This window comes from Marmota monax, unplaced genomic scaffold (genome assembly GCF_021218885.2).
Source record: "Marmota monax isolate L192 unplaced genomic scaffold, Marmota_monax_Labrador192_F-V1.1 WCK01_AAM20220418_F8-fsc00025, whole genome shotgun sequence".
NCBI classification, from domain to species: domain Eukaryota; kingdom Metazoa; phylum Chordata; class Mammalia; order Rodentia; family Sciuridae; genus Marmota; species Marmota monax.
The window spans coordinates 1,881,698-1,908,954 of record NW_026691950.1 but is presented as its reverse complement, the minus strand read 5'-3'; the positions used below and the strand labels follow the sequence as shown (position 1 = coordinate 1,908,954).

The 27,257-nt window shown below is 33.1% G+C and overlaps 1 protein-coding gene across 4 annotated transcripts in view; it reads left to right on the top strand.

Moving 5' to 3' along the window:
* Pds5a (PDS5 cohesin associated factor A) overlaps positions 1 to 27,257 on the top strand; it is a 143,702-nt gene that overhangs the window by 44,739 nt on the left and 71,706 nt on the right. For all 4 annotated transcript variants that reach the window (XM_046451779.2, XM_046451850.2, XM_046451919.1 and 1 more), the window contains exons 3-9: positions 9,235 to 9,438; positions 11,413 to 11,499; positions 12,034 to 12,131; positions 15,911 to 16,037; positions 18,858 to 18,938; positions 21,004 to 21,144; positions 26,488 to 26,603. In XM_046451779.2, the coding sequence (XP_046307735.1) occupies positions 9,235 to 9,438; positions 11,413 to 11,499; positions 12,034 to 12,131; positions 15,911 to 16,037; positions 18,858 to 18,938; positions 21,004 to 21,144; positions 26,488 to 26,603 (854 nt within the window). The remainder of the gene's footprint in view (positions 1 to 9,234; positions 9,439 to 11,412; positions 11,500 to 12,033; positions 12,132 to 15,910; positions 16,038 to 18,857; positions 18,939 to 21,003; positions 21,145 to 26,487; positions 26,604 to 27,257) is intronic.

The window sequence follows — 27,257 nt, the reverse complement described above, 5'->3', positions numbered from 1 at the left end:
CCAGCCCTTTTTAATGTTTTATTTTGAGACTGGGTCTCGCTAAGTTGCTGAGACTAGCTTTTTAACTCGTGATCCTCCTAAATGAGCCTCGTGAGTCACTGGGATTACAGGCATGCACCACCATGCCCAGAGTACAGGCTTCAAGAAGCATTACAAGAATAGTACAAAGAGGTCTTGCTTTCTCTGGATTTTAACTTTTCCTCCATTTACTTTTTTTCTCCCTTCCTCTCCCATGCTCTGTATGAGCACAAAGCCATTTATAATAAAAACACCATATCCTGTTTTCTGAGTTGCCAATTCTGGTGTTTATATTTAGGTTCATGGGTGACAATATTTAGTCATCCTCACCTGTATCATTTCTTTCATACTTGTCTATCTTTTGTGGCTATTTACATACATATTCCTTTTTTTGAAAGTTTTGAAAACTTCTTTTAGTGAATTCTCTTAGAACAAGTGGTTTTTTGCTTGCTTGTTTTTTGGGTTTTTTTTTTTTTTTTTTTTTGTATTATTTTTCTTTTTTATGCTATTTCACAATCTCCTGCCACCCTAATTTAGGATCAAGCCTAGAGGCACTTTACTAAGGCTATTCCTCTAACCCTCTTTACTTTAAGACAGGTTGTCACTAAATTGCAGTGATGGATCTTCAAGTTGCAGATCCTCCTGAGTAATTGGAGAGGTGTGCTGCCATGCCCAGTTATAGTCTTTATTTCTTTCAACACAGGTTTTACTGTATTTGTTTCACTTGGTTGTACCATTAACAGTAACTAAGACAAATGTTTCCCTAGTGTTTTAGTCAGCTTTTTCATTGCTGTGACCAAAAGACCTGACAAGAACAATTATAGAGGAGAAAAAGTTTATTTGGACCTCACAGTTCCAGAGATTTCAGTCCATAGACTGAATTCAGGTATCCCCCAAAGGCCAATTCCATTGCTCTGGGACTGGGGTGTTGTAGAACATCATGGTGGAAGAGTGTGGTGGAGGAAAGCAGGTCAGGACATCATACCAGGAAGCAGAGAGGATAGAGAGAGACCTCCCCAACCATGGACAAAATATAAACCCAAAAGGCATCTCCCCAATGTGTACCTCCTCCAGCAGCACCCTTCATGCCTACAGTCACCACCCACTAAATCCCTATTATGTCAAGACTCATAACCCAAATATTTTACCTCTAAACTTTCCTGTGCTTTGGGGGGACACCTAATATTGAAACCATACACTATAGAAGTCGTTAGTACTAATTCTTTAAATTGTGGTAAAATATACATAACAAAATTTATCGTGTAAAGGCTAGGATGTGATTCAGTGAATAGCACTTGTCTATTAAGCATGAGGCACAGGATTCATTCTTCAGTATCACAAAAATACAATCAAATGAACAACAAAAAAAAAACCCACTGTTTTTACTAGTGTTAAGTGTATTGGTCTGTGGCATTAAGTACATTCGTATTGTTATACAGCCATTCTTACCATCTGTCTCCAGAATTTTTTCATCTGCCCAAACAGAAATTCTGTAACCATTAAAGTTTTTACATTTCTCTCTCCCTATTAGTCTTTGGGAATTACTTCTATTCTTTTTCTAATGATAAAATATATATTTAAATGAAAATAACAATATAAAATAGCATTCATAGTACAGTTCTCCCTTGTCCATAGAGGACATATTTTAAAACCTATAGTTTTGATGTAGATCCTGAAACTGCAGATAGTACTAAACCTGATGTATCCTATGCTTTTACTATAGATACATATGTATAATAAAGTTTAATATATAAATTAAGCACAGTAAGAGATTAGCAATAAAAACTAAAAATAAAATAAAGCAATTATTAAAATGTGCCCTTTCTTTCTTTATTAAATTGCAAACTTTCAGGTTTTCACTTAAAAGAAGTACTTCATGGCCTCTTTGGGGGATACCTGAATTGCCAGTATCACTGGTCTTACACTTTTAGTCCATTATTAAGAAAATAAGGCTTACTCGAACATACGCACTGATAGCTCAGTCAACCTGATAATTAGCCAACTACTGAGCAACTCCTGGGCAGGTAACATATAGCGCATGCATATGCTGGACAAAGGATGATTCATGTCCCAGGCAGGATAGAGTAGAACAGCATGAGATCATCATACTACTCAGAACAGTGCATAATTTAAAACTTAGGAATCGTTTATTTCTGGAATTTTCCATCTAATATTTTCAGACCACCATTGACCAGTGGTACTGAACCCTTGAAATGCAAAACCATGAATAAGAAAGGACTACTGTATAATATGTTGGGTCAAATTAGATTTAGGATATGACAATCTTTTTTGTTTGTGTTTGTGGTAGGATTTTTTAAAATTTTTAAATTCTAATTTGTTATATGTGACAGCAGAATGCATTACAATTCATATTATACATAGAGCACATTTTTCATATTTCTGGTTGTATACAAGTATATTCACACCATTCAAAGTCACTTCTATTTTCTGTCTGTATGCATTTGACTACTCTTTGGTATGAGGTAACTTATTGGTGAAATCATCGCATTCTAAAAAAGGTATAGATATCATCTGGGAGGAACTAATATGTAGTTACAGCCTTTAAAAGTTTTTTTTGTTGTTGTTGTTTGTTTTATTTTGCCACAGCTGTGTTAAGAAATACACTTAGAGTCAGGCACATGCCTATAGTTCCAACTATTCAGGAGACAGAGGCAGGCAGGTGGGCCAGCCTGGGCAACAGAGTGAGACTGTGTCTCTTAACAAAGAATAAAAAAGAAAAAAGTTTAATAAATGAGTATAGAAATATACAAACAAAACTTAGAAAAGAAAGAAATACACTTTGTGTGACTCAAGTCAAACATCCATGTATTTGATATTTATCTGAATTAAAATTTCAACTAAATATCTGTACCCTATGTGATATCATTGTGATATTTTATTTTCATCTCTCCCTTCTGTGTTGATATTGATCCTGTTGTGTTCTGTGATCAAATTATCTACAAGATAGGCTGGAGTTGTGGCTCAGTGGTAGAGCACTTGCCTAGCATATGTGAGGGCACTGGGTTCAATTCTCAGCACCGCATATAAATAAATGAACAAAATAAAGGTCTGTGAATATCTAAAAAACATTTTTTAAAAATTATCTACAAGTGTACAGCTTTATTTATCTATAAACTTAGATGATAATAATACCTCCTGGAAATATTGTCATGAGTAAATGAATTAATGCGTATACAGTGCTAGAATGTGATAAATACTCAACAAATATTAATCTTTATTAATAGTATTATTGTTAGTGTTTCTCTTCTTTATCGATGACACATGCATCCAGCTATGAACAACAAAAAATAATTTTGCTTTCTCCCTTACCCATTTTTCCAAAGAAAAAGAAGGGGTGGGGGGGAAAGCTAAGGCAAATAGATAAATGCCCCCAAAGCATTAAAGAACAATTCACAAGAAGAAACATAACAAGAAATTTTTCTGCTGTCTTAAGTTTGTGATATATTAGATTAGGTAAGAAGAGATGCATCTACAAAGAGGCAATAGAATTTTTAAATGCCTTAATGATTAGAATAGGGACTCGGATGTGTTTAAAAGTCTTAAGACAAGACCAGAGTGGTAGGGCATGTTTGTAACACCAGTCCAGATTCAGTTGAAAGCAATGATACTATGTTATTTTATGTTAACCAGGGATTTAATACTGGAAATGTGTGATTGCGGAGTAATTTGGAAGGGCTGAAAGAGCAGCCTTAATCCAGGTTTATAGGACTAGATCCTTCCCCAGAATGGCCCACTAACAGAGCTCTGTGCTCTAATCAGAAAGGTGGAGAACTTGGAAATCCACTGTGGAGCCCTTCTTAACTAGGGACATTCTGTGTAAGCTGTAATCCAGTAATTAGGAATGACACTTGCCTCAGTTTGCCTCAAGAGTCTCATACATTTAATAGTACCAGCTCAAGATGGATGCCTTCCTCCTTTTCTGTCTTAACTAGTAACTAGTTGATGGAAAGCTACTGTGTGTAGGTATACGTGGGCTCATGCCCGTGCACGAAGCCTCCATTCCATACTTGCCCACTGAAAACAGAAGCAGCTGCGAGACAATGTTGTCTGCACTTCCACCCTCCAAGTCTCAAATAAATGTTTCTGATTGGCTAAACCTTAATTACAACTTCCACCTCATAGTAAGGGAACCTCAGAAAGTTGGTTCTTAGCTTTCCTGTATTAGTTGTGTGAAAAATAGAAAGTCTGGTGGTTCATTTTTCAGAATGTAGTATTCAGTCTTAATTGGATCCAATTGTAGCCCTTCCCTTTTACCTGCCCTAATTCGAAAATTAGCCAATCACATAGCTTGTAACTCTGAACTCCTCTAATCAGAGTGAAGGGCAGGGCTGCTTTAGATTAAAGCAGGCAAACTACTTGCCCACGCACAGTTGCTAGGCAGATTATTATAGCCTGCCCTCCTGTGTTTGATTTCTTGCGGCACCTTGTTATTTCTTTTTCTTTTTTAAAAAATTTGTGTAGACGTTGAGGGGCCTTTATTTTCTTCATTTATTTATATGTGTGCTGAGAATCGAACCCAGTGCCTCACGCATGCTAGGCAAGCACTCTACCACTGGGCCACAACCCTAGCTCCCACCTTGTTATTTCTAACAGTAGCACAAAAAGGAGTATAAAAAAGAATGAACATGGTTTCAGTTAGACATTGGTGTGTAATAAAGCAAAACCTAGTGGCTTAAAAACATTATTTCTCTTAATTTTCTGAAATGACTGTGTGATCTTGTTCCAGAGTCACTCTTGGAGCTAAATTTAGTTGAAATCTCATGAGGGTCCGCCATTGTCCTGTACCTGGATTAAGTGATGTCTCATTTTCAAGGGTTCTACACATGGCATTTTTTTCCTGGATAGTCTAAGCTTCCTAACAGTATAGTAGTCAAATTCCCAAATAAGAGCTGTAGCTTCAATATGTTAATATTTATCAGGTCTCTCCTTACATCAAGCTTGCTGATGTCTTTGGTCAAAATATATCATATAGCTAAACCCAGAGTCATTGCTGGGAAGATTACAAAAAGTATAAATATTAGGAAGGATTGTATAGTCGTTAGCCTCCAAGGTGGCCCTGAATGATCCTCATTTCTTTATATCCACTCCTTTGTGTCGTCTTCTTCACTTTTTTTTAATATTTATTTTTCAATTGCAGTTGGACACAATACCTTTATTTTACTTATTTATTTTTATGTGATGCTGAGGATCAAACTCAGGGCCTCACACATGCTAGGCGAGCGCTCTGCTGCTGAGCCACAACCTCAGCCCTTCTTCAACACTTAATAGGGTTGACCTGAGTAATTTAGTAGACTTGGAAATGACAGTGTATATTTCTTGAGGTTAGGCCATAAAAGTTTTTTCGGTAACTCCCATTTCTATAACAGAAGCTAAACCTCCTTAATTATGGAACTTAGGTGTACAGCTTGCCCTTTTCACTTTATCTCTCAACCCCCACTAACCTAACTGCCTCAGAATTCTTGGTAAGATTAATGTCTCTAATGACTTGAATGTCCTACTGATTTAGGTTTGATGGATCTGACTATGTATTAATCAAAGAGGTATTTTCATGAAATTCAAATCTGATTATATTATGTTATTACTTAAAACAGTTCAGTGGCTTTTCTTGCCTTGGAGATAGGATTTTCATGTTCTCTCCTTGAAATTTATGGTAACTTATGAGAATTTAAACTCTGATCCTTAGTTTACTCATCTATAAATGAGTTTTATTTTGTTGGTTGAAGTTAAATAAATGCTGTCTATAGAAAGGATTTTTATAAGACAATTTCAGGTGACTATTAGTATGCTTGTTAGGATAATATTTGATCTCTAGGATTATTTTTGATCTCCACACATCTCCTTTTTAAAATTTATTCTACATTATTCTTTCTTCTAATCAGATAATGATCTGTACTGAAATATTAGTGGATAAGTAAGATGTAAGACTCTTCGTATACTTTAAAAGTGGATTCTTATTAACTAGTAACTGCATTTCTAAACCCAAATAAGAAGCTGTAACAGAAAAATGGCAGAGAGGGGCTTGATAATGATAAACAGAGTAGTTTATATACTTGTCTGTACATGGTTGTCTAGTTTTAGACTTTTACCAGTAAAGCCATCTGGCATTGGAAATTTCACTGTGGAAAGATTTGTTGTTGTTTTTGTTTTTAATTTCAGATTCCCTTTCTTTTCATAGAACAGGAATATTCAGCTGTATTTCATGTGAAAGGGTTTTCTTTTGATTTATTCTTGCTAGAGGTCTGTCAGTTTTCTTAGTTTTGGGCAACAGTTTTGGGCATTCTTGGTTTTTTTTCCTTTTGTACAGTAGTTTTCTAATTCATCTGATGTTGGCTTTTCCCTTGATTTCCTCTCCCCTTCCTCCTTTTTTTCTTTTAATTTAATATGCTATATTTAATCACTTCTTGATATGAAACTATAGGTTATTAACTTTATTCTTTCTTTTATAGTAATATATTTAAGCTTATCAGTTTCCCTTAAGTCTAGCTTTACTGCATCCCATGAGTTTTGACAATTTATATTTTCTTTATCATTCAGTTAAAAATATTTTCTAATTTCCAATATGATCCCTCTTTTGATCAATTGAACTTCCCTAAATATTTAAGGAACCAGTCTTACTACTAAAATTTTTATATCATAGGAAAAATTTGTTTCAACCCAATAGAAACTTAATACTAAAACCTGGCAAGGTTGTCTTAAGAAGCTATAAACCAAAAATTTAAAAAATTTGTGCTTCTCCACACACACACACACACACACACACCAAAAAAAAAAAAAGCAGCAGCAGCAGCACCTACAACCAGCTTGAGTCATAGAGCTCTTACCTAGCACATGTGAAACACTGAGTTTGGTCCTCAGCACCACATAAAAATAAATAAATAAAACTATTTTTTTTTTAAAGCTACAAATCAGTTTCACATACCACTTGAAAAAAATTGAAACAGTGTAATAGCAAATCAAAAAACAATATATAAAACTGTAATGACCACATTGACTTTATTTTAGGAATTCAAACTTGGGCTGGACTTAGACTTTACAAATATAAGCTAGGATTAAAATTAGAAAATCAGCAGGATTTAGTATATTAACAGAATTTGAGGAGAAAATATCATTTCAATAGATGCTCCATATTTGTGACAAAATTCAACACGTATTCATGATTAAAAGTCTTGACAATATAGAAATATTGCAGCATTAATATTTGACAGTGATAACAGTTTAGGTAAAATATGGCTAATAGTGCTTCTTTTCTAAGGTTGAGAAATTAGGGATTTTTCTTTATTTTCAATTATATTTGCATTTTATAGTGATTCTCAAATGTGCATTTGTGGGGCTGGGAATATAGCTCAGTGGTATAGTGCTTGCTTAGTAAACACAAGGCCCTAGGTTTGATCTCCACCTAGTACCTCAAAAAATTCTAAATACAAAAATTAAATAAAATGTGCATTTGTTAATTTTATAGGCACGAATAGCAACAGTGGTTATTTATAATTAAAACTACTAATCAGAAGTACAACTATATGAGAACATTTAAACATGGATTTTTGTTAAGTACAAAACCTATTAAAGCGTCAAATGAAAGAGCAGTTGTAAGGAACCTATATACAAGGCAGCTTTGATTCTAAAACACAAAAGAGCTATGGGGTGGTGCACACCTGTAATCCCAGCATCTGAGGAGGCTGTGGCAAGAGGATCGTGAGTTCAAAGCCAGCCTCAGCAAAAAGCAAGACGCTAAGCAACTCAGTGAGACCCTGTCTTTAAATAAAATATAAAATAGGGCTGGGGATGTGGCTCAGTGGTTTAGTGCCCCTGAGTTCAATCCCCAGTACACTAAAAATAAAATAAATAAAATACAAAAGAAATATATCTGTTGCCAAATATGAAACCAGTTTACTTGTGAATATAGGGCCAAGAACCTTTCACCTGTTTTTGATATAAAATGAATAAGGAACTGGGCACAGTGTACATACCTTTAATCCCAACAACTCAGGAGGCTGAAGCAGGAGGATCTCAAGTTCAAGATCAGCCTCTGCAATCCAATGAGACCCTGTCTCAGTTAAAAAAAGGACTGCGGACGTAGATCAGTGATAAAGCACCCTGGTTTCAATCCCTAGTACTGATCAAATAAACAAAAAAAGAATAAGGAAAACTATATACTTGGGAGGCTGAGAGAGGGAGGATCCCTTCAGCTCAGGAGTTCAGGGCCAACTTGGACAACATAAAGAGACCCTGTCTCAGCACCACATAAAAATAAATAAATAAATAGATAGATAGATCTTTTTTTTTTTTTTTTTTAAACTACAAATCAGGGGTGGGGTTGTGGCTCAGTGGTAGAGTGCTCATCTGGCACGTGTGAGGTCCTGGGCTCAATCCTCAGCACCACATAAAAATAAAGGTATCGTGTCCAACTACAACTAAAAAAAAAAATTACAAATCAATTTCTTTCACTTATACCACTTTAAAAAAATTGAAACAATGTAATAGCAAATCAAAAAACTATATATAACCAGGTTGAAAATTGACTTTATTTTATGAATCCAAACTTGGGCTGAACTTAGACTTTATGAATGTGAAAACAAATAATCAGTTTTAAGTTTTTCAATCTGGTGCTGATATCAATACTACCTATGAGTAATCCAAATGTTGAAACTTTTTAGTCTCTTTGCAACTAGCCATTTTTTATTTATCATCTTTCCCAAAAATTCTTTAGGTTTACAAATTTATTTTGAACCTTCTTGTGATAATTGACAGCTAGTTTGTCTTGTGTTATAATGACTTTTTAAAAATAAGCATCTCCAATATAATGCTAAGTGATGTTAGCCAATCCCAATAAACCAAATGCCGAATGTTTTCTCTGATATAAGGAGGCTAATTAATAGTGGGGTTGTGGCGGGGGCGGGGGGCATGAGAGGATTACAAGAACTCTAGATAGGGTAAAGGGTTGGGCACGGGGGTAGAAATGAAGGTGGAATGAGATGGACATCATTAACGTAAGAACATGTATGAAGACATGAATAGTGTGAATATACTTTGTATATAGCCAGAGATATGAAAAATAGTAATTTATATGTGTAATATGAATTGTAATGCATTCTGTTGTCATAAATAACAAATTAGAATAAAAATTTAAAAAAATGCATCTCCTACTGGTTATTACATACCATCAATTGATTACTTTTCTTTTGTGTATTTTTATAGATGGTAGTCAAGACCTTTATGGATATGGATCAGGACTCAGAAGATGAAAAACAGCAGTATCTCCCACTAGCCTTGCATCTTGCATCTGAATTCTTCCTCAGGAACCCTAATAAAGATGTGCGTCTCCTTGTAGCATGTTGTTTGGCAGACATATTTCGAATCTATGCCCCAGAAGCTCCATATACTTCCCACGATAAACTTAAGGTAAATACAATTTTTGCAAAATAATTTCACTTTTATTTTTATTTTTATTGTAGTTTACTCTTATCAACAAGTTTCACATTATTCTTGTCATTGAAAAATTATATCATAAGTTATAAAACCAATTAGTTGTTCAATTAATATACATTGAGTATCTACAAAAATGACTGTTATTTTTATGAAGCATTGAAACATAAAACCTGTACTTGTGAATTCATATTTAGCCTTCAGGCTAATCTGCCACAAATCCCAGAGGGCTATGTTTATGGAATAAATAGCAGATCAATGATAGTTTTAAAAACAATAGTATACCAGAACTTACACATTCAAATAACTTCTTGCCTACAGTTATTCAGCATGCACAACTGTATGCTTGTTGTCAGGTGTGGTTGTACACTCTTATAATCTCAGTGGCTCAGGAGTTTGAGGCAGGAGGACTACTAGTTTGAGGCCAGTCTGGGCAACTTAATAAGAGCCTGTTTCAAAGTTAAAAATATAAAGGGATGGGGATGTAGGTCAAAAGCACCCCTTTGTTCAAGTACTGGAGGGGGACTATATGATCATCTTGATGGTTCTACCTTCATTGAAAATGTTTTAGAAAGTCTTCTTAAATTGATTTCCTGTGCTGATTTATATCATTCAGATAATTTTATTCTTGGCAAATTTTAATTCCCTGGACTGCTTTGTTCTAAATGCCTCCCTCCCCATCCATGGTTTCTCTTTCCACAGTTTTTAAGCTATGGTCAACCATGATCCAAAAATATTAAATGGAATGTGGATCAGTGAGAACATTTGCCTAGTATGCATGAAGCTGTGGGCTCAATCTCTGGTACATAAAATAAAATAACTGGAAAATTCCAGAAATAAACAGTTCACAAGTTTCATAGTTCACACCATTTTGAGTGGCATAATGAAATATTGTACTATCCTGATTCATCCCTCCTGAGACATGAATCGTGCCTTTCCCAGAGTATTCACACTATATATGTTCAGATCAACTGTGGCAGGTATCTTAGTGCTTGTATTCAAGTAACCCTTATTTTACTTAATAATGGCTTCAAAGTACAAACTTTTATGTTGTTTTGACTGTTTCATTATTAGTTTTTGTTATTCTCTTACTGTGCCTAATTTATAAATTAAACTTTATCATTGGTATGTATATGTAGGAAAAAAAAATAGTTCCATATTATCTGTAGTCTCAGGCATCCACTGGTGATCTTGGAATATATCCCCTCTGGATAAGGGGTGATTACAACAGTACAAAAATCATTTTGTGCCATATTGATACTAAAATTTTAAGTTAAACTGTATAAAGAAAGTTTATTAAGAAATGGAACACTATCACTGGGTGTGGTGGCACACATCTGTATTTCCAGCACCTTGAGAGACTGACACAGGAAGATCACAGGTTCAGAGCCAGCACTAGCAACTTAGCAAGGCTCTAAGCAGCTTATCAAGACCCTGCCTAAAAACAAAAAAGAAAACAGGCTGGGGATGTGACTTAGTAGATAAGCTCCCTTGGATTTGATTCCTGGTACAAAAAAGGAACATTATCATCAACCTTTAGACCAATAATCTATGGCCTCTATTTCTTAAAACTTTGTAGTTGAACATCATATTCAAAACTGATGAAAATTCCTGTTTACATCTAGGAAAGAATAATGGAAAAACTAATTCAGTTCCTTAAAAATGATGATAGTTTTCCATGTTGCAAGGTGAGGATAGTTAATGGAGCGGAAGTGCTATAGTAGAAGGCAATAAAATATAGAATGTATGTTCTCAGAATAAGAAAAGTATTATTTTGTTTGACTTCATCTTTTCCAATCATTTTAAATAATGGACTAGGTCAATCCCAAGATATTTGGCCAGAGAATTCTTTTATTGTAGTTTGTAACAGTTAATATATATACAGACTTTGTATGTTGTCAAAGAATGATAAGAATTTGTGTCTAATATATTTTATTATTTTTTTAACAGGACATATTTTTGTTTATTACCAGACAATTAAAAGGTTTGGAGGATACAAAGAGTCCGCAGTTTAATAGATACTTTTATTTATTGGAGGTAAAATATAACACTTTATTTAATATATATGAAATTATTTCACATAGTTGAAAATTCTTTCTGGTAACTTTATAATGTAAGTCAAGAATTTTTTGTTTTATACAAAGCCCAGTTAATAAAATGCCTTCTACATTTCATAAGGAAAATCTAATCTTTTTATTATTCCTTATAACCTGAAAAGATAATATACTGGAAAAAGGTATTAGATGCTTTGAAACACTACCTCTTGTTTTCACTTTTCTGGTTTTATTCTTTTCTAATCTAAAAATGGATTTTCACTGCTCCTTAAATTTTATTTGTTTATATGTGTCCGCCAACCCCTAAATATTCACTGTTTTTCAATTTGAGAAAATTGATGCCATTAGGTATATGTCTTTTTAAAGATCAGAGTGAATGACTAATAACTTACAAGTTTATGTTGAATCTTATAGGCTTTAATATAGATTAATATTTCAAAAAATTAAATTTTACTAATGAGTTTTTGTGTAATCATTCTGTATATATGTAATAAATTTATTTATTTATTTATTTAAGAATTTAGCTTGGGTTAAATCATATAACATCTGCTTTGAATTGGAAGATTGCAATGAAATTTTTATCCAGCTTTTTAGGACTCTCTTCTCTGTGATAAAGTAAGTTTTTTGAAAAACATATCTACTTATCTTTTCCTTGCTTTTTATTGAAGTGTCATGTACTCTATCTATGTGGATAAGAATTTTTTAGAATTATAAGGAATTGTTTTCTTTAGAAAACTTAATATGAATCATAAAATAAACAATTTTGTTGCCTGAAAACTGTCTTTGCCATTATAGTGCCATTTTAAATTTATGGTGTGAATTTATTGGTTGACTCTTCTGTGCCTCATTCACTCTGTGCTGGGACAGTAGAGAAATATAAAGCAGAGTGTTTGATTTAAAGAATCTTATTTTCAATGGAGGCAACAGCCTATAGTTGTAAAGCAAATGGTATGAGACCTTAAACAATACAGTACTATATTATAAGATTGTATAAATATATGTACCATTAGTGCTGGGAGGCATAATAATTCAGTTCTTAAGCACACCAACTTTGGTGTCTGATTTTGGGTCTGGGGATATAGCTCTGTTGGTAGAGTGCTTGCCTCATGTGCAGAAGGCCCTGGATTCAATCCCCAGCACTGCTACACACACACACACACACACACATACACACACACACACAAGTGTGTCTTATTTTAGAGCTAGGAAAAAAAATCTTAAACATTGCCTAAATCAGCTCTTTTTTTATAGAAATAGGGGAACAACTAATTTAGAGGTAATGTGATAACTTGCCCTTGTACAGATTTTTGGACACAAGAGCCCAAACTCTGATTGCAATCCAGTTTTTATTGTTCGTTTGTTTTTTAAATAGTAAACCAAGCATCATTATAAGATGTGTTCTAAAGCATTGCATTGCATGTAAACATAACATATCTCACATAAGTTATAAATTTTCTAGAGTCCACATTAAGAAAGGTAGAAAGAAGCAGGTGAGATTCATTGTAATAACACATTTTATTTATCACATTGTATCCAAAAGGATTATCCTTTCAATATGTGGTTCTATTCATACTTCAGATATCCAATAGCTACATGTGGCTAATGGCTTGCATACTGGTAACATTTTATTCTGGAGTTTTCTGTAAACTTCTATGACTAGTAAATCACTTTTTCCCTTTACTTTGATAGAATATATAATTAGATAACATCTATAATAAACAGGAGAGGACCAAATCAGCTTGGTCTAGAGATAGAAACTTACTTGGTCTGGAAATGGAAAATTAAGAAAGACTGCATGAGAAAAGACTTCATGGTATTTGACTACCTGCAGACCATTAGAGTAAACAATAGACTTTATCAACTTTACTTTTGAATTAGTTAACTTTTGCTGCATAATAAAACAAAATATAATTCGAGAGTGTAATTTAGCCCATGATTCAGCTTGATAGTGTTTTGTCTGGTCTGATTCTCTACTGTGTTACAGTCCTTTGGCAGATCTTCTGGCAGCTGGCTAAAGTAATAGAATGAATGAGTCACATGTCTTTTATCATCCAGCAGACTAGTCTAGTCTATTCCTCTATTGACTCGGTTTCAGAGGTATCAAGAAAGGGCAAATTTCACTGCAAAAGCACTTTTAAACTTTTGATAGCTTCTATTGCATTGGCCCAGCAAGACACAAAGACTAATCCAGATTCAAGGTTTGGTTAGATAGACTCCCTATCTTGTAGTGGGAGTAGCACCATTGTAAAGGGACATATTTGTAGGAGTGGGGACAGTTTATGGCCATTGTTTAGTTTACATTGTATCAGTTTTTTGCAAGCATTTCTTTTGAAATTGAAATTAAAATTAATCACCACAACCAATTTGTGAAGTTACCTGCCCCTTTTATAACCTTAACTATCTATTTCAGTCTTTCTTTCCACTCTGCAATTATTCCCTCTCAAAATTACTTTATATACACACACTTTTCTTTGACCCTATTAATGTTTTTATTCCCTGAATTTGATGACTTCCTTGTTTATCAAATTAATTGAAATAATTCACAATTAGGTATGAGTAAACAAAAGACTTTTAAAAGAGGAACTTATTTACCAAATCTTGTATTCATCATTCCTTTGCATAAGTCCAGATTCATACCTATTATAATTTTCTTTAGTCTGAAGGACTTTTCTGTAGTTCAGGTCTGATGGTGATGGAATTTGTTCATCTTTTGTATGTCTGAAAAATATCTATTTCACATGCATTTTAGAACATTGTAGAGTTCTAGATTGGTACTCTCCTCTCGCCACTCTTTTAGTCACCCTCTAGAGCTCAGAATAAAATCCAGAGCCTCATGTGTGCTAGGCAGCCACTGTACTCTGAGCTACCTCCCCAGCCCTCTTTTGGTACTTTTTTTGGTGTGTGGGGGGTACCAGGTATTAAACTCAGGGGCACTTGACCACTGAGCCACATCCCCAGCCCTAGTTTGTATTTTATTTAGAGACAGGGTCTCACTGAGTTGGCCATTGCTAAGGCTGGCTTTGCACCTGCAATCTTGCTGTCTCGGCCTCCCAAGCCGCTAGGATTATAGGCTTGTGCTACCACACCCAGCTTCTTTTAGTACTTTTAAAGATGATATTCGTTCTTTTTTTTTGGCTTGCATTGTTTTTAATAAGATATTTGTTATTTTTAACCTTTTTTCTTCTGAAATATGATGTATTTTTTTCTCTAGTTGCATTTAAGATGTTCTCTTTCATTTATTTCAGTTGATTTAATTATGGTGTATCATGAAGTTTTCTTCCTGTTTCTTGAACTTTGGGGGCTCATTGAGCTTCTAGAACCTATGGGTTTATACTCTTCTGATTCCTCTTCCAAACTCCATTGTTAGTTCTGGGGATTATTTCCTCTGCTCTATTAGGTAGGATATTTCCCCAAAGTCAGGGAATTTTCTCATATGTATGTGCTGATCTTTAACCATCAAAAGACTCTTTGAGCTCCCCTCTGGTACTCTGCTCCTCTGCAATCTGTAGCCTACCTAGACTCTGGGAAACCATTAGAATCTGCCAGGACCTCCCTTCTTGCACTACATCCTAAAAATATACCAACAGAAGTTTGGAAAATTGTGGGTCCACTTTATTGGTCTTATCCCTCAGCAATAGTTGCATTATGTCCAATATCTGAAAACTGCTCTTTCATATACTTTATCTAGTTTTTGGTTGTTACAGATAACAAGGTTAAATCCTGTCCCTTTTATTTCATAGAATATATTTTTTTAAAGTCTCTCCATCTCTTTTCCCTCTACTCCTTTCCTACCTTCAAGTATATATGCATCTGGGAGCCAAGTGCTCAGATTGTTTAGTATTGTTTTGTATCAAGCTCTTCAGTACCCCAGCTCCAGACACTATAGAGATAACTACATAATTTATTCTTTAAAATCTTGGTGTTTTATAAATTAAGTAAGGTATTTAAATGTAGGCATGCAAAAGGGTATCTTTCTCAAAGTTGAGGAAACTTGTATCTAATAATATGGCAGTTTTCCTACCAACTTTTTAAAAGTTTTTCATTATTTTTCTTAAAATCCTAGTTCTCAATGGGTTTTTTTCTCTCTCCCTCTGTGTGTGTGTGTGTGTGTTATAAAGAGAGGGAGAAAAAGAAACAAAACTGCATACCATGCACTTCATTAGAAAGTAAAGTAGTCTTTGTTTTTTAAAAATACTTTAGAACAATACATTACAGACACTGTAATAATCAACAGAGGGAGAAAATAAATACAACAGTCAAGATTTCTTTGCTATTATTGACATGGTTTCCTCAAATGAAAATCTTTTTACATCTGAGATGATTGTTCTAAACTGGGAAGTTTGCCTTTTTGTATGCTTCATTTTCTTCTTCTTCTTCTTTTTTTTTTTTTTTAGCAATAGCCACAATAAGAAGGTACAAATGCATATGCTAGACTTGATGAGTTCTATCATCATGGAAGGTGATGGAGTTACTCAAGAATTATTGGACTCCATTCTTATTAACCTCATACCTGCACATAAGGTCTGTATAGTATGAAGATATTGAATATTAATATTTAAAGGTAGTGCTACATATATGAGTAAATGATTGGTTTTTGACCATTTGCAATCTGTGTAATTGTTGTCACTGTCACTCTCTAGCCCTAAATAAAAGAATATTAGTCTTATAGCTATTTTGTTAAAATATATATTGATTAATGTATTGTGTAAGATTTTCATTCAGTTAAATGATACTTGTTTTCTGGAGACTAGAAATGTTTTGTTTTCACCACTCATAATCAGTCTGGGAATTATAAGAGTTGGGGTATTGTCTTTTTAGTTAGTTTTGTTTGATAAAGAAATGTATTTCCTCCTTTGTAACATGGAACATGGGGGTGCAGATTTCTTTTCAGAACCTATATTGTACCTTTTCTTAGGTACTTTCTGAAAGATTTGGGCAGAAGTAGGAGCTATATGGTTAATGTTATGGGGAAAAGGATGATTCAGAGCTGTGTCATTCCTCCCCGTTTCCTTTTTCTATTTCTCTCCATCAGGTCCTCCTAAGAAACTGAAGGACTTGGCTTCCCACAAGCTCCACCACTGGGCTCTACTCAAGCCTACCCCAATGTTGATATTTGCCCTCCTGCTCTTTTCCTCTAATGGTTCTGTAACCTATTATCAGATATTAGATTAACAATGTATCTAATCATACTTATTCACAAAAAGATGTGGTTACTTTTTAAATTATTTTCTTGACTCTCTAAATATTATTTGCATTTTATTAATTTAAATGAATCTATAGTTGGTAAAAATTTTGAGAGTATGGCAAAAACAAGCACATATCAGGTAGAACAAGAGAAAAATTTTTAAGAGGAGATAGCGTATTTGGTGTGTATATTCTTGATAAAGAGTATTGTTATGATTGAGATTTAAACCCTTTTGAGAAATGGAAACATTAACTTAGTTTAAAACTAATTTATCCTTTTGGCAGTGTATAAAAGCCTAGAGCAGAGGTCAGGAAGCTATGGCTTATAGATCAAATCTGAACTATTAATTATTACTTATTTACGTAAGTACAGTAGTCCCTCTTATCCATGGTTTTGCTTTCCACATTTTGTTTACCACTCGTTAACCATGGTCCAAAACATTAAATGGAAAACTCCAGAAATAAGCAATTCATAAGTTCCAAATTGCATGCTATTCTGACTACTGTGAGGAAATCTTGCACCATCCTGCTCTGTCCTGCCCAACACTAATTATTTCTTTGTCCAGCATATCACATCCAATGTAAGTTATCCCATTGTTCAGTGTATCCACACTGTATATGCAACCTGCCTGTTAGTTACTTGTAGCCAATTTGGTTATCAGCTGCATGGATAGCAAATGCTTGTGTTTAACCCTTATTTTATTTCAGAATGACCCCAGAACACAAGAGCAGTGATGCCAGCAGTTTAGATTAAAATTTGTTAAAAAGCCATAAAATGCTTCCTTTAAGTAAAAAATGGTAAAAATCTTGTTATAATAAGGAAAGCAGGAAAAATTATGTGCTGATGTTACTAAAATCTATTCTAAGAAGAATAGGAAAAAATATAGGTTCAGGATAATCCAAAATCTAAAATGCTGCAAAATCTGAAATGTTTTCAGTGCTAATTTGATGCCACAGGTAAAAATTCCACCACTGACCTCATGTGAGGATTTGCAGTAAAAACACAGTTGATTATAAAAATATAAAAATATTGTATAAAATTATCTTCAGGCTATGTGTATAAGTTTTATACGAAACACAAGTGAATTTCATGTTTAACTTGGGTCCTATCCCCAAGATGTCTCATTTTGTATATTCAAATGTTCCAAACCATAAACACTTCTGATCCCAAGTGTATTCAACCTGTTTATATAGGATTCACTACTATAAATGGTTTCAGACATTGACTGTGGTCTTGGAGCTTATCCCCCAAGGATAGGCGAACTATTGGAACACAGCCATGCTTATGTGTTTTTATTTTTGTTCATGACTATTTTTACACTATCGCAGCAGAGTTATATAGTTACTGTAGTGACTGGATGACCCAGAAAACCTAAAATATTCACTGTAGGGTTCTTTACATAAAATATTTGCTGATCAGTGGGAGTGTAGACTTTCCTAGTCTCTTTTTGAAAAGTGCAAGTTGATGGTAAATGAATCTCACCTTGATTCAAATCTTTGTAGTATAAAGATGTTAACAGGTATTATTCAAAAAAGAATTCCTTTTTCAATACATTTTCTTTTTAAAAAAATTAAATGCATCATTACTATAGTCTTTCTCAGACTCTTTAATTTGTCATAGTATATTGGACTGGAAGAAGGAGCATACTATTCACCATTTCAAAAATACAGTTGATTAAGAACCTTTTTTCTATGGAACACTTTCCAGGTCTACTTTTCTTGAGAACACACATTAAGCAATATTGAATTAAGAAATATTGAGCATGGTAGGTTGGTTAGTTGTGTGTGTGTGTGTGTGTGTGTGTGTGTGTTTGTTTCAGGGTACATGGGTATAGTTGTTAAGTCATATCGATTAACAGATAAACAAAATCAAAATGTCTTAGGCCCATTTTCAGTTTAGTGAAACAATATAGGGTTACAGGTGGGCTGTCTAATGCTTGTTAGTTTTGATTTGTTGTTCAATTTGTAACTTCTGCATTTAAGAGCACTTAACAGAGGAAATGGTTTTACCATATGGAATTGTTTACCCAAAGGAATTGTTAATTTTTTTTTGGTTTCAAATTTTAGTAGACTTGACAAGTACACTGTTCTAATAATGATAATATTTTATTAATTCACCAATTCATTTGTAACTCTGCATGTTTTTATTTTTTTTAGAATTTAAACAAACAGTCCTTCGACCTTGCAAAAGTCCTATTGAAAAGGACAGTCCAGACTATTGAGGCATGCATTGCCAATGTATGTATTTCTGTCTATATTTATTATATAATTGTGTAATTTTTAATCCATTATACTAATTTATTAGAACCATTGACATACAGATTTATTTATAATATAAATTATTTAGTCTACTTAAGAGTAAGTGTGAAGGTAATACTTATATTTCAAAATGTGATCAGTGGAAGAAATGCAGCATATCTTCATAAACTTTATTGTCATTGATTTAAAATGGTACAAGATGGCCAGGTGCAGTGATGCACACCTGTAATCCCAGTGATTTGGGAGACTGAGGCAGGAGGATTGCAAGTTTCTAGACAGCCTCAGCAGTTTAGCAAAACCTTGTCTCAAAATAAAAAGTAAAAGGGGCTGGGGACATAACTCAGTATTGAAATGCCCTGGGTTTATTCCCTAGCCAAGGGGAAAAAAAAGGTACCAGATGGTTGAAATTATTTTCTGAAAACTCCTACCCTCTCTTCTGCATTTGTATTTGTATTTCTATTTGTCTTATTTCCCAGATATGCTAATCTCTTTCACCTTCTCCCTGCATGTTTACCTGAGTCTGTCTTTATTTATACATTTTCCTCTTTGTGTCTTCTAGATCATTCTTCTGAACCCCCTGTTTCTTCCTCTTGAATAGTTGTTAAATAAATGTTTTTAAAAACTTGAATCAAAGTTTGTTCTTTTTTTTTTTTTTTTTCAATTAAACTAAAAAAAAAACTTGGGAAAAGAACTATTTGTAATTCTACTACCTTAATAAAGGAATTAATTCTCTTGCACATTTGTTCATATTCATATCTATTTTAATTTATTTCTCTGTTTTGACTTTTTATTTATAATATGAGTAACTGTAAATGTTCCTTTAACTTAATATATACCCATTTCTCTATTGCCTTGTACTAAGGTTTCTTCAGTGTTTTCCTTTACAAATCATTGTGAATCTAACATTCATCTGTTGTTGAATATTTATTTTCCTCATATAAAAGACAAATGAGGGTGTAGCATTAGTATTATTTCAATTAGTAAATTAATATTTAATGGATTAAAATATTTTCAGATAGCATGAGTGTAAGTGAAAAGTATCTTTCAACCTCAAATCCTCTGTCCTCAATTTTCAGAAATAACTGTCACTTATAGGTTTCATATAAACTTCCAGAGGAAGCATTCTGTGCTCATTTATGTATGGATTTTATAAAAACTACCTTTCTCATTCTTTCCACAGTTCACATAGTAAATACAAATATCTTTTAACTCTTAATTTATGTTGCTCTTTGAAAGATATTTGGGGATTTGATGATCAAACCTAGGGCCTTGAACACACCAGTCAAGTGCTCTACCACTGAGCTACACTCCCAGCCCAAGAAGCATGTCATTTTATGATGCAGATATACATATTTATGTTATATGTATACAACTCCCTTTTTCGAATTTTAAAATACAATGCTTTCTGCTAAGTGTGCTTGGAGAGGGTGCAGTCTTTTAATTTGTGTTCCTGATGTTATATATACTTTATTTTCTCTAATACTCTTAAATTATCAACTTATTTCTGCATCATCAACTTTTCTTTCTCTCTATCCTCTGAGTTGAAATGTATTTGATTTTCTCTGGGTATTAACAACATAAATTCATCCCCCATTTTAAATATTTTTTTAATTACTAAAAAACTTGGGAAAATTAGATCAATTTCTTCAAAATAATTTTTAAATAAAAATCAGAGATTGAGATTTTAATTTTTTCTGTTACAATGAAATAACCATAAAATTTTCTATAATGAACTACACAAACTGCTTAAATTGTTTTATTTTGGTGAAAATTAAGATTCTCAGAAATGTCATCCTTATTTGAAGCACAGCCAAATTTTTCTAACATTCATGATTTAATATTATCTGGAAGTTTATTTCTTTTGCTATTTAGATGACTGTTCTATTACTATTATGTATTAGTGATTCAAACGCCTGTCCCTTCTATTGTATATGTGATAACTGATGCTGTTGTTTTTAAAAAGAAAAAAAAAAAACACATGCTCATAGAAAACATTGAATTTTTAAAATAAAATACATATTTTTGTTTTTAATATTTCCTATAGTTTTTCAATCAAGTCCTGGTGCTGGGAAGATCGTCAGTAAGTGATTTGTCAGAACATGTATTTGATCTGATTCAGGAACTTTTTGCTATAGATCCTCATTTATTATTATCTGTCATGCCGCAGCTTGAATTCAAATTGAAGGTAGGATTGACCAATTTTCAAGCCCTTTAAGCTTTTAAGAAAAAAAATGTTAATCGGAGAATTTTTCCCTTAACTGTAAAAGAATAAAATGTGAGTTCAATTTATATCCTTTCCTCTAAAGTACACAGCTTTAATCATTTAAATAAACTAGTATCTCTCTTCTGGGTAAAAGAAGACTTGATGCTACAAAATTGTAATATACATGTTTGTTAAATACATACTGATAAACATAGTGACACAAATAATAAATAGATTTGAAAAATGTTGTTATCTTTGAAATTTGTAATATACAGTATGTTGTTGTTAAATGGTATTCATTGATTAGTTATATTTTAAAACAGTGAGATTTTAAGCTGAATGCTCAAAGGGCCTCAATTATAACTTTGTAACCCTCATATGGTATAGGTCAAAGACAGAAATTTTATTAAATGGATTGGGAGTATATCTGTTTTTTTATTGTTAACTTAACAAGGAATTTCTGACTTCTCAAAATAAAAACTTGACACTTAATCCCCCATCTTAATTGAACTATAGAAGATAACACTTTAGCTGGGTGCAGTATCACACACCTGTAATCCCAGCAGCTTGGGAGGCGGAGGCAGGAAGACTGCAAGTTCAAAGCCAGCCTCAGCAATTTAGCAAGGTGCTAAGCAACTCAGTGAGACCCTGTCTCTAAATAAAATACAAAATAGGACTGGAGATGTGGCTCAGTGGTCAAGTGTCCCTGAGTTCAATCCCCGGGGAACCCCCCCCCCCCCCGCCCCAAAAAAATTTTTTTTAATTTGATCTTTAATTCAAACTATAATTAGAACCAACATTACATTTCTTTCTTTCGAGATGAGAAATTTAAGATTAAATGTTTTGCAGACTGTTAAAGCAAATAGTTTTTTTTTTTAAATGAGAAACTCTTGTTAGGAGAATGTTATCTAGAATAATAATAAATGTTATCTAGAATAAAATAGTTCTTAAGAGAAACTGTAGAAAAATGTTATCTAGAATAATAATAAATGTTATTTAGAATAAATAAGGTGTGTTTTGGTCGTCACAATCATCATCATAATCATCATCATCATTTTGGCAATGTGGGTTGAATCCAGAGTTACTCTTTCATGGAACTACATCCCCAGCCCTTTTTATTTTTTCTTTTGAGATAAGGTCTTGCCAAGTTGCTGAAGGTCTTGCTAAATTGCCTGACTGGCTTCAAACTTGCAATCCTCTTGCCTCAACCTCCTTAGTCATTGAGATTATAGGCATATGCCACTATGCCTGGCTTGGATTTTATTCAAGAGTTTATTTTAACAACATAAACACTTAGTTTCCATACTAAATTTATTTCTGAGTTGTAAGGTATTAAAATATGTTCTCCATCCCATCACATACACACATACCTATTTGTAGTGTCTGAAGATGTGAAGTCAAGCCTCTAAGCCTAAAATAAAAAACTGCTGTGATATGGTGGGAAAGGAGGGAAGCTATTTTTTCTTAGATTTCCCTTTGTGTGCTTAATGTAAACTGGAAGATTCTAAGCTGTAGTGGCTATTCATGCCCCACTTTCTAGGTTCATGTATCTAAAGCAGAGGTGCTAATAAGCTGAAGTCAGCCTGAAAATATTTTTTTGATACACTTTATTTTAAAATCTCTTATTGAGATGGATATATTTTTTAGTTTCTAACAAAGAGTGAATTTAAAAAACCAGGAGATTTTGTTTAAAAGTCCATATGCATTTTCTTTTTTAAAAAATTCAGATTTGGCTGGCACAGTTGCCAATGTCTGTAATCCCAGCTAATCAAGAACCTGAGGCAGGAGAATGGCAAATTCCAGGCTAGCCTTAGTAATTTAGCATGACCTTGTGTAAAAAATTAAAAATATATAGTTTAGTGGTACAGTGTCCCTGGATTTAACCCTCATTACCTTCCCACCATACCCCACCCTGCCCACACATATATAGAAAGTCAAGTCTGGTTCCACTAAGACTTTATCTTTTATATCACAATAGAATGGCTAGCACTAAGTAGTAGTATCTTAAACTATTTGTAAGCTTTTTAGTTTATCATGGTTCTAATTATTCCTTTAGTTTATATACCACCTCTTCTTCACTGGTACAATTTGACTTCATACCTGTTTACTCTAAAGGTAATGAATATGAAGTTTTTCATATTTTTTTATTCTGGTTTACTAACCCCATAGTAAGGGGTTAGTAGTAAGTAGTTTATCTAACACAAAGTCATTGATCTTTATATTTTTCTATATTAGGTTATTCATGCTTTTTAAAAGTTTAATACTGCATCTAAATAGTAGTAATAGAATATTTTGTTTATTGTCCTAGAACAACAAACAGATATTATTACCCATGTTCTTATTTGTTCCCTTCTGAAATCCTAGCCTGTACTTTTATTAATTTTCTCATCTGCAATGAAGAAACTGAGATTTAGATTAGCCTGTGTATTAAGTATTATTATGGTACCTCTTTTTTAGTCAACAGTATGTGCCAAGCAGATTACCTAGGAAATTTTTATGGCTGTGGTGATGCAGTTTTATCTCTGAATCTATAGACTCCTTTGGTAGTTCGCAGATCTTGGTTACAGTCCTCTGAGAACAATAAAAATATTTGAGAAAATGCTTCAAAATAAGATTCTTTGGTTTTACTCTGTATTGTGCTCTATGTATGGTCTATTTTATAGGTCCCCACAGTTCGGTTCTCATATTTGTAAAGGATACCCTGGAGTTATGCTACTTAGCAACATTGGCTATAATTCACAGGAAATTTGTCACATTTTACATTTTCATTTAAGATTTTTGTTTATGGCAGGGATTGGGAAAGGGAGATTTACATTTATTCACCAGATTTTAAAACATTTTAATATAGTCATATTTAAAGTAAAAATCAGGTATTCACAAAAAGAATGTTTTGAATCAATTGCATTGTAATTAGAAACAGTAGTAAAATTTGTTACCTTTTCAGACTAGGACTAGACAGAATAAAAACTACAGTGGCTTTATTTCTCTTTTTGAAAAGTAATTGGTAAATTGTTAATGTAGAATTTCTCATTTTGTCTCACTTATTAAAATATGTAGCTGTATTTGTAATTCAGTGCATATGTCCTATCTTCATAAGATAATAACTTTGGTTAGGTTAATAATACATCAGCTGTACATCAGAAACACAAAATGGTTTTTGCACCAAAAATATGTACTATCATTGTAATCATTCCAACTTTACTCGAGGAATATATTTTAAATTTTACAAACACAGGAGGAGCTAGTTTTCACTTAGTTATGTAATTTCAATCATTTTATAAATGTTAAATGTCACATTATTTGAAATAATTACTGATTTACTCACAAATAGAATAAAACTTACACTTATTCTAGTATTTGAAATTTAAGAGATAGGTTTAATTTTTCATTAAAAATCAAATTAATTTTAAAAAATCAAATTTTGGCAGGTGTGGTGACGCACTCCTAAATCCCAGTGGCTTAGGAGGCTGAGGCAGGAGGATCACAAATTCAAAGCCAGCCTCAGCAAAAGCAAGGTTCTAATCAATTCAATGAGACCTTGTCTCTAAATGAAATACAAATGGGGCTGAGGATGTGGCTCAGTGGTCAAGTGCCCCTGAGTTCAATCCCCAGTACAAAAAAATAATAATAATAATAATTATGCCAGTTAGTAAATTTGGCAGTACCACTTAGCATTGTTGTCACAATTAAAAGAAAATCTTTGTCAGAGAAGATCATTTTGTCATTCATTATGGCAAAGCTAGATTTAATTTTCATTTTTACATCTGTTTGATATAAATGTGTCTGCTTCACCTAGAAAACTTTTATTTCTAAGAGTTAAAATATTCTTAAGGACTAGATTATATTTTCTACTTGAACTTCTATCTTTCCCCACAGAGATTTGTTTGTTCAATATCTGGTATTGCTTTACACAAACATTGTATTTGAACTCCTAAAAAAATTAGTAGTTTTTTTTTTAGGGATTACATTTACTTTCCTAATGAATATGTGAGTTTTAAAAAGAAATTTCACACACCATATGATTTCAAAATAATTTACACTAAAATGTGATGTCAGTAATGAAACTAGAACAGATTTTTTAATTCCCTTTTTAGTACTTGGGATTGAACCTACAGTCCTCTATATCCCTAGACCTTTTTAATTTTTGAGACAGTGCTTTATTAAATTGCCAAAGCTGGCCTCGAACTTTTGATTCTCCTCTGTCAGCCTCCTAAGTCATTGGGATTACAGGCATGTACCACTAGTCCCAATTTGGAACAGAATTTCATAGCTTATATTGGTTCATTATAAGAAAATAGGAGACTCTTACCAAAAAATTACTAAATTTGGGGGTTTTTTTGTAAAATGCAAGTCACTTGACCTTTTAAATCCTCTTAAGATTGTTGCTCTTATTAAAATGAGTTTTCCTGAATTGTGATATTATTCAGCATCCTGTTCTCCAGTCAGTAGTAGATACTTGGTTAAAATATTGCAAATTAAGATCTTGGGGCTGGGATTGTGGCTCAGTCCCCTGGCATGGGCAGGACCCGGGTTCAATCCTCAGCACCACATTAAAAAAAATAAAATAAAAGCATTGTGTTGTGTCCATCTACACCTAAAAAATAAATATTAAAAAAAAGATCTTAATCTATATTGATGTTGAACCTTAAATTGAAGGACAGAATTCTTATAAAGAAAGTTTATTAGGGCTGGAATTATGTGCAGCTTGGTCCTTTACAAATTTTTTTTTTCCCTAGAGCCTTAGTATCAGAAATGGATGAAGTATCTTTACATTTTTACAATGTGTATACCAATGTAAGATTATAAATAAGCAGTGAAGGGCTGGGGCTATAGCTCAGTGGCAAAAGCGCTTTCCTAGCATGATTGAGGCACTGGGTTCAATCCTCAGCACCACATAAAAATTAACAAAATAAAGGCATTCTGTCCATCTATAACTACAAAACAAAAAATTTTTAAAAATAAGCTAAATTTGCAAATGGGAAAACATCAGATAAGATCAAAGTACCAGATGATCTCACTTGGAATAAATTTTGCATAGTAAATAAGAGCATATGATATTTTAAAATATTCAAAATTATAAGCAGAAATCTGAAGTTGTGGGCTGCAGCTGTAGCTCAGTGGTAGAGCACTTGTCTAGCATGTGTGAGTCACTGGGTTTGATCCTCAGCACCACATTTTTTTTAAAAAAAGGCATTCTGTCCATACACAACTACAAAAAAAATTTTTTTTTTTTAATGAAGTTGTATGTTTGGGGGAATATTTCATTTTTTTGTAGTTGGAACAGTAAAACTCAAGCTTCATTTATTTTCTCTTTTCCCTTTGTAGAGCAATGATGGAGAAGAACGATTAGCTGTTGTTCGACTTCTAGCTAAATTATTTGGATCTAAAGATTCTGATTTGGCCACACAGAATCGACCTCTTTGGCAATGTTTTCTTGGACGGTAAGAGAACATGAAATTCAGATTTATGTATTTTGGGGCCTATTCAGTAGGGTCCACTTGATTATAACTACACATACCAAAACTTTAATTAATGTTTGTTGGTTTCATTAGCATTATACTAAAAAGTGTCTTGGAATAGTTAGACATCATCTCAGGATGTGCTAAAAATTTGAGATTTTTAAATAAACTTTTCAGGTGAAACCACTAGTCCTGTGTGAAGAATCTGGTATTTATCTAATTGTATGATGAGTTTTCAAATAATTTGGTATAATTGTATGGCTATGAGATGAAAAATATTATTGCTCTTAAATTCTTTTTAAAGTTTCTCAAGAACATAGAATGATTAAATTTTACTTGATAAGGTTGAAAAATCTATGAAATTTATTAAATTCTTCCTCACATTTCATTTACATGATACTTTTGTTTCAAAGGTTGATTTAAAAGTAGATATTTAGTATTAGTATTTTGGGGAACATTTGAAATTCATCATTAATTCAACTGATTTTTTGAAGATGTACTCATTTAGAATAAATTTACTATAATAATCCTTATAATAATCCTATGTTCTGTGAAATCTCTGACAATGACATAATGATATCTCAGCAGTTACTTGCTCAGAACAAACCATCTTTAAGGTCTTAAAAGAAGACCTGA